Source organism: Phragmites australis, chromosome 20, assembly GCF_958298935.1.
Source record: "Phragmites australis chromosome 20, lpPhrAust1.1, whole genome shotgun sequence".
Lineage (NCBI taxonomy): Eukaryota > Viridiplantae > Streptophyta > Magnoliopsida > Poales > Poaceae > Phragmites > Phragmites australis.
In genome coordinates this window covers 5,920,799-5,929,416 of record NC_084940.1, presented here as the reverse complement: position 1 = coordinate 5,929,416, position 8,618 = coordinate 5,920,799, and the positions used below count along the sequence as shown (strand labels likewise).

The window sequence follows — 8,618 nt, the reverse complement described above, 5'->3', positions numbered from 1 at the left end:
ACCTCCCCACGGTGGAGGCGGAACTAGTCGAGTATTGCCTCCTCGACCTGACGCGCGCCACCGTCGGGCGAGAGGCTGAAAGCCCAATGAATTTCGGCAGTTCCTTCCCACTCCTTGATCTCTTGCTCAATGTCAAAGGATGTGGGGATGATGAAGGTGTCCTCCTCAGGGCGCGTGTTGGAGTCACCGAGCAACATGGCGGCGTTGCCAGACGTAGCGAAGGAGGTGCGCTAGGCCGGGGTTCCTATCGAATAGCGCTGGAGATGTTTCCTAGAGCTGTGGACCTCTGTTCCTGATGAGAGGGAATGCAACGGACGTATCTTTGCTCCCGGTGACCCGAGCGATGATACTGGAAGCACCAAATCAGGTCGCAGCAGGAGGCAGAGCGGTGGTCGGAGGCCAAATACTTGAAGCAATGGCCTCTTGTGCGCTCACAGAAGAGGGAGAGTGCTTTGGAGAGGAGCTGTTGTGGGGGGTTTGAAGGCGGGCGAGTAGCGTGCCTAGACCGCCCGTTGCGTCGAAGTGAAGAGGGGTGTCGCTCCCGGTTTGAGTGTGCCCTCTTCCTCCACCAGAACCGTCCTCTGACCTAGATCCATTCCGGAATTCGCTCTGACCTCTCCGTGTGATGGGCCCGGGGGTGAGGCGCCCGGAGCAGAGCTTGGTCATGGCGATGTGACCGTGAACCACAGGCTAGCAGCGCCGGCCTACAGGGGCGATGAATGCAGCTGTGTGTTTGCCAGTGAGACAGAACAGTAATGACCGAGCAAAGCTTTTAACGTAGAGGTTGGTGAGGGGGATTGAAGGCAGGAGGGGGAGGTCGCTTGACCACGTCAGCGTAGTACGGGGCAGAGGAGACGCTGATTCTGGCGTGGGAGGGACCACGGAGACATCCCTAAGCTCCGGTGGGTGGGATCTGGATGGCGGCAGCAATGTGTTGATGGGGAAGCAGAGGGGATCTGGAGAAGTTTGGGAGGATTAAAGTGCTAGAGGGCCTGAGAAGCGGTGGATCTGGGGGCTGGTGGAGGAAGTGGTTGTGGGTGGGTGGCATAGGAGGTTGAAGCGAGGCTGCCCCGGTGGCGGCGGGTGCGGGGGTGGGGGCGGGGGACGCACGGCGGCGGGGTCGCTCTCGCTCTCTTTGGAGACATTCCATAAAATTTTCTGGTTAATCCCTGATCTTAGGTTGGTAAAATCCACATGGAAAGAAAAATATATTCGGGTTTTCATTTGCTGGCACCCTAAACTTGGAAGTTCCCATCTCTGTTTAGTTTGTATCGTTAGTTGGATGTACAAAATGGCCTTGACTCTGCACGTGAAGCCCATGTTCAACTGGATGGAGATAGCACGGCCGGAACTCGAAACTATTCAACGAAATTTAGTTATACTAGTCTATAGTTCATAACTTCCTATCAACATGTATACAACTACTACTGCAAAAACTCTTTTCTCGGTTTAAAATCATCATCAGTGACGAATTTTGAATCGACACTGATTGCTCAGCATTGATAGCCATTGACTATCAGTTCCGGTTTCATACCGGACACTGAAAATCACTATCAGTGCTGGTTGGTGGCTCCAACAGGCACTGATAGTCCAACCAATACTGATAGTCTTGGTCTCGATTCAATGTTTTTTTGGGAAAAAACTTCAGAACAGGAGCACCCGACCAGAGGTCGCCCACCCAACCGCACCTAATATTCGCAAGTCACGCGATATTCACTCGCATGCAGCAACCAAGACCCAAACTTAAAACCTCATAGCCTATATGTGCATGTGACTCCTCTAACCATCTCAGCTATCGTCCGTTCGTTTGTGACTATAGTAGCATAATAAATCCTTTTGATATCTTCTAACCAAACGTTTGAATGACTATTTGAATATCTAAATGATCTTCAATGAAAAATTGTCAATTACAAAGTTTTACATCTCGTCGAGAGATACAATTTTCATATAAAGTTTTTTCTCATCCGATTTCGAGTGAAAAAGTTATAAATTTTTTAACATGAGTTGTCATCGACCACTGTTGCAATTTTATTATAATTATTTGGGCATTTAAATGATCTTAAATTAAAAAGTTTTCAACTACAAAATTATATATCTCATCGAGAGCTATAATTTTTATACAAAGTTTTTTCCCATCCAAATTCATGTGAAAAAATTATGAATTTTCTAAGATGAGCTGTGACAATAGCAAGCGGTTTGTGATCAGTATCGGTGCCGATTCGTGGCTAGAATTAGTACTGATACTCATTATCAGGGTCAGTGCATGTTCCAGTTAAGAACCGACACTGATAGTAACTATCAATATCGGTTTTTTCTCCTCAGTCGTTATTCGTACGGGGAAGTTTAAGAACTAGCACTGATACATATTCAGTGCCGATTACTGTTAAACTGATATTGATACTACGTTACATATGTGATGTTATGTAGTAGTGAGCTAAACGCCATTAAAAATTAATGTGATACATGACTCGAGAATCTTCGGGACAACTTACAATAATTAATGCAGGCATAATCTTGGAATCCTATTCCATTTTTTTTATCCTTGTCTGGTAAGATTTTTTAAGTTATCTATGCAGGTTCTCCCATTATCTGTGTCTTTACTTCTTTGTAATAGGATTTTACTAGTCAATACAATATATTAAAACTCTAAAAATTGGAATGATCCTAGGGCTCAAGACATTGTAGCTACTGTTTATATGGATTCTGCGTATGTATATGTATACATATCTGTATCCATATATATACATATACATGTATATATATATATATATATATTTGATCCATATATTTACATGTATAATATAATTTTTTGGAAATTCCAGAAAAATAGCGAAATGTATAATAGTTATATTGATAAATCGGCTAAAATAATCTAAAATGCACAGAAAAATATCTAAAACTAACAAAAAAAATATGAAACAAATTTTGTTAGGTACGTATTACTGTCGTCTACATATTAAAATTATGTGCATGTATAAAAATAATATTTTTCCTATAATTAAATGAATGTGTTAAATATTAATAAATTCATAAAAATATTGAGATGCCCAAAATTGGTGAACCTAATTTTTTTAGTATTTTTTTGTTATGTTCTGTGCAATAAAAAAACAGGTACGGCGTAGGCGCACCAATCCACCTAGTCTGAATTGAATCTTTCTCGTTATCCTTCTGGCGTGGTTAGAGTTGTCGATATAGAGAAGAGAAGCTTCTGTCTCTTAATCTCAGCTAGCAAGATAGCCCATCTAATAGCGTAGTTAGCCTCACTGTAATATTTTGTCATGATAAATTTTGATTAAAAATTAGTCTCTTTAGCTTTTTATAATGTTAGTGTCATTTTTTTATAAAATGCAAAAACCTAGAAGAGGTAAAAATTATATTCGTGAAAGAGAAAATTATTTATGCTTCAAACTTGTAACAGAATTATATACATGTATCGGTTCAACCCATATATGTTTTGATCAACTGTCAAAATCATGCATAAGTATAGACAATTCAACCAAAATTAGAATAGGTTCCTCTTACCAAAGTGTTGTGCTTTGCTTGCTGGCTCCTTGATGCGATGATCTTGAGCTACATAGTAATTCTTAATCTATTATCTTAGTAATAATTTTGAATTTTTTTATTTTTTATTATAAAATTTATCTATTGATTAATTGTATTTTACCTTTTTATTTAGGTATTTGATTTTTATACCAATTTATTTTTCCGAGACTATATTTGATATGAATCATTCTTTTTTCTATTCTAACCCCAATATCAATTATTATTAATTTATTTTATTTGGACCCTTTATTTAGATATTTTGCTTTCCCAACTATATGGAAATTGAACTGGTAATTTTTCATAATTTTTAATTCTAAAATTAACTATTTATTAATCGTATTTGATATGAATTCTTTGGTTTAATCTAGATCATTAGATGTTCATACTAATAAGTGGTCTAGATCCTTTTCTTTTTTTATTAATGTGGTAATTTCAAATGTGGAGGCTTCTTTTTCCCCTCAAATATTAAGATAATTGAGAGATATTTCTGGTGCTTAATATCCTGTAAAAATTGGTAACCCCAGTGACGATCTTTTTGCTTTCTTGAAAAAGCAGGGTCAGATGCCTTTGGTCTAAAAAAATTATCTGCAGTGTCTGACGTCATCAGACACTTTGAAGGACTGCAGCAGTAGTTGTATATTCATCAGGATGCACACAACACAAGATGACTATACATACTACGTAGAGATTACGTAGCAAGGCTCTTTAATCTCCGGCTTTAGTTTCTTTACAAAGGGTTGCAGAAGACCTAATTTGCAGTGTCTGACGTAAAGATGTACAAAAGCTACCGAAAGTACAGACATGAGTAGGCCGTCTTCAATATTGACCTTTGACCAAGATAACAGGTAAAAGTAAACTAACTAGTGTCTAGTTCTGCTAGTTAAACTTTGACGTCAATGCAACTTTGTAGCACTACAAAGTATATCAAGTAGAGTTCTAGCTCGATATTTCTTCCTTCAAGGCAGCACCATAAGAAAAACGATGCATGGTTGGGGAGTTTCAGACGCGAGAGCAATAATGCAGGCCTAATCGCGCACCCTATTCCATCTTTTTTAAAAACATATGCACACTTTGCAGATTACCACATTGTGCGGCTGGCCGTTCTGATCTCTCATGCATCTCACCTTTGCACGATTCTATTCCGCACATATCAATTGCATGAATGCCCAATCGCATCCGCAATTTGTCTGCCTTTTGCGCCTACCACTTGGTGAAGGTTCTTGCCCCATTCAACGAGCAGTGCACGCTGATCTAGATGGCTCGACCAATCAAACTGGCGATAGATGCCATATTCTTCGTTTCAAAAAAGATAGATGCTATATTCTTGGACGGCCTGGGCGCTGGCGGTGAGTTATTTGTCCACTGACAAATCTAGCTTGCAAAGAATCCACAGCTACAGCGCGTGTTGATCAAGCTAACCGGCGAAAGGTCGGCACCGCGATAAACGTAAGCTGACGACGGTGTCAGCCGCCGTGTATATATAAGAGCAATGGGGACCGGCAAGTTGCTGCCCATTGGCACTGCACATACACCTGCTCAAGAAGGTCGTAAGTTGTCGTGAGCTGCTGCGCTGCGATGGCGATCAGGAACAGGACGGTGGCAACGACGACGCGGTCGCTGGACGCGGACATGACGGTGGACGAGTTCAAGGAGTGGCTGCGGCGGTTCGACGTGGACCACGACGGGCGCATCAGCCGCGACGAGCTGCGGCGCGCGATGCGCGCCATCCGGGCGCGGTTCACCGGGTGGAGGAGCAAGCGCGGCATCAGCTACGCCGACGCCGACGGGGACGGCTACATCGACGACAACGAGGTGGACGGCCTCATCGAGTTCGCGCAGACGAACCTCGGCCTCAAGATCGTCGCCTACTAGCTCTAGCCGGGGGTGCTGCATCCATGCGCGAGACTACCTCCCCGCTAAAATAAGCTCTTGATCGATCGCTTGTTACTTAAACTTGCTTTCTTTTACCTAGTTCATTCACGCACTCTGTGCGTGTGCGTGTGTGTATGTGTGATCTATGTATGCTGTGTGTGGTGCACGTGCGCGCCTGCCTCGGATGCCATGGATGTTAATTTGTATCTTTCTCTCAGTGAAATTGACAGTGTGTGTTCTCGACCATCCGGTGCCGTTTACCTTTTGTTTTTATTTTCCTATTCATGTTTTGAGGAAACCGTCGAGTTCCTCGCTTATCCACTCGGTTGAAGATTTGTGCTCCGGCCGATGCATCTTCTTCTCCTCCGGTGAGGTCCACTGTGCCACCGCCACGTTCGAGCGCGAACGTCCTCCCTGACAAACCTTGCTCCACCGCACGGGCTGTGCGGTGCCGGAGATGTGCGCGGTTGCCCTGCGGGGCACTGACCCGGTGCACTTTCCCCTTCAACGCCGGGCAAGCCCGTCCGCCCGTCTCCCATGTGCCTCACCGCAGACAACTCGCGCCGATCGCTCTTGCCACCGGTATTGTGTCCGAAATCTGCATTCGCTACGTTCTAATCGACGGCCCGTCAACCAGAAGCTGCCCTTTCTCTTGGGCTAGGCGAGGCCCACGTAGAGTTGAGGATTGAGCCCAATAAATAAGGGCCATGCTATAGTTCATGCATACGAAAATCCAAAATTTTCCAGACGATGGATGTCGGCCGTCTTATACAATTTTAATGATGGATGAATCATTTTCAACCTCCAAACGCTTCTGCTCGCTCACCAATCGTCTCATCGCTCGCCCCTGCCCATCCTCCTCCACCGTCTCTAGCGATGCCTTGTCGCCGGATCCGCACCCAACCGTCGAGCTAACCTCTCCGTTTTGGAGCTATCCTACCTTGGCACCAGCCCATCTGATAGTCATACACCGCCCGTAGTCGGTGGCGTCCTCGCTGCCCCATGTCTACCTCCTCCACTGAGCCGATCTCCCTCCCCTAGCTCCTATTTTAAGACCGACGATGAAGGAAACCTCCCCTCCCCTAACCACGTCGTTACACCGTTCTTCATCGCCTGAGCACCACCCGTAGTTTTCAGGCGCATGAAGATTAGGAAGTGTGAATAAATAAAGCCCATGCGCATCAACTAGAAGATTGTATATATATTATATTTGCAAGACAACACACGTTGTTTGAAAAAAATAGCAGCAATATGCTAGTGTCACCCGATGAACGGGCGAGATCATATGGGACCCGATGGTCAAGGTATTAAAAAACTGGAGAAACCAACATGTCATCTGTTCACCGGACGATATCTTGGTCTCGTCCGGTGAATGGGCGACACGTTGTTTTGGCCGAATTAATTTAATTTGTGACAGAATACATATTTTTTGTTATTATCGAATTGTCCAGTACCATTAGATGTTTGTACGATATTTTAGATACTCAGATTTGACAGAAACGAAAAGTTAAATATGGTGATTTTAATGAGAATTGCGACATACATGGGCGTTGCATATACGATACATGATCATTATAATCTAAACCAGTACCATATCTAAACATAGCATGCCTTACAGAATGTAAACAACATGATTGCAACATCTAGTCTACTGAGTGCAACATAGGTACTTTCCTTTCCTCGCCACTTCCAGTCCTGCCTCACGCGCCTGTCATGCCGTCTCGCGTTTCCTCTCCCTCATCTTCTATTGTTCTTCTTGAATACGCTTGTGTGTAGCCTTCCTTCTTTCGTCGACTTCCATCTCATGAAAGTGTCCTTAAGCGGTGTGGTGCTCAGTGTGAAGGAGAAACACATCCGCTTTGGACTGCTCAATATCTAGCCACTGTAAGAAGTCATATAGTGGTGGCAACGACAACAATAAAGAATAAAATATTAAGTGGTAAATCTTAGTTATTTAAGGAGTACTTTGGCCAAAAGTTATTACCTGGCGATGGGAGCCAATATTAGTGCTTCCCTAGGGTGGATCGTACTCATAATTACGACACATGAAGAACCTCCTTCCGTAAGTCTAAGAGAACTTGGAAGACTTCATCACCCTACAAAGGTATCCATACTAGCACATGAGCACTTGGACCCCATCAGGTGTAGTATCTAGCATGTATTTCTTGGGGAATGGATCGGACGCTATTTTTGGCCAAATTATGGAGGTTGAGGCTACTAGTTTAGTTGTACATGTGGGCATAATATCATCTAGTTATACAACGGACTTGTGCTGGTGCATGGACTAAGTCCATAGAAATTGGCCCTGAAAAGCAGTTAATTTTGCAGTAAGGTGTGGTCATATTAACTGAAAGACTACTTTTGAGAAGACTACTTCTCGAAAACTTACTTCAAAAAAGGCTACTTCTGAAAGACTAGCTCTGAAAAGTCTAATTCTGAAAAATATTGCTCTGAAAAGACTACTGATGAGAAGGCTAGGTCAAAAAAGGGTACGACCGAAAATGGAGTACATGCTTACTAATTTGAAAAGTTATAGTAGAAGACGTCAATTTGTGTTTTCAAGGTTTGATGTGTGTGGGTAACACAAATTTGATAATAATATTACGCAGCGGTAAAAGGACCTATGTTGGTACAACATATCTATAAAATGATCATGTTTCTAGAAACTTAAGCCACAACGATCAATGGAGGGTAGGGAGGGAGGGGGAGGAAGAAGGGGGCGGGGAGGCCAACGATGACATGGGAGGGTTCGTTTGGTCCAATTGAGTACAAGGAGGCCCTATACAAGTTCCCTTTGCAAGATATGAGTGGTTTTCATTCTCCAAGTCACCTACAGATTTACGAGCACCTGACTGAGCCCTGACCCAAGTGCTCCCATGGCTACGACTGCGTCGTTCAAATGTATGATGGGAGCTTTCATGGGGGGCATCGATTCTTCCAATGTCCTCTTGGTAGGCTGAGAACTATATCTCCATGACCGTCTATATCCTTTTTTAAAAAAAAAACCTTATACATTGTGACCTTCCCATTTTTGTAGGCCTCCGATGATGACCCCGAGAACTGCTAATACATGAGATGGGTTGATCCTCCTGTTCTTCAGCATATCCAAGATTACATCCACCACCTGTGAGACCAAATCTTTGACTTGCAGAGGGAGGTTGAGAATAGGCTAAGTCCTCCTGTAATACACCTAGAGGACACTT

At 43.5% G+C, this 8,618-nt stretch overlaps 1 protein-coding gene across 1 annotated transcript; it reads left to right on the top strand.

Annotated features, from left to right (window-relative positions):
• The first annotated feature begins 5,039 nt into the window (after positions 1 to 5,039).
• LOC133901761 (polcalcin Phl p 7-like) lies at positions 5,040 to 5,661 on the top strand. The gene has a single exon (XM_062343239.1). It carries the CDS (start codon positions 5,119 to 5,121, stop codon positions 5,413 to 5,415), a length of 297 nt encoding a protein of 98 aa, XP_062199223.1. The 5' UTR covers positions 5,040 to 5,118; the 3' UTR covers positions 5,416 to 5,661.
• Positions 5,662 to 8,618: the final 2,957 nt, after the last annotated feature.

Bases quoted from the DNA above. Each gene is read 5' to 3' on its own strand.
- LOC133901761 (XM_062343239.1), top strand. From the start codon at position 5,119: ATGGCGATCAGGAACAGGACGGTGGCAACGACGACGCGGTCGCTGGAC.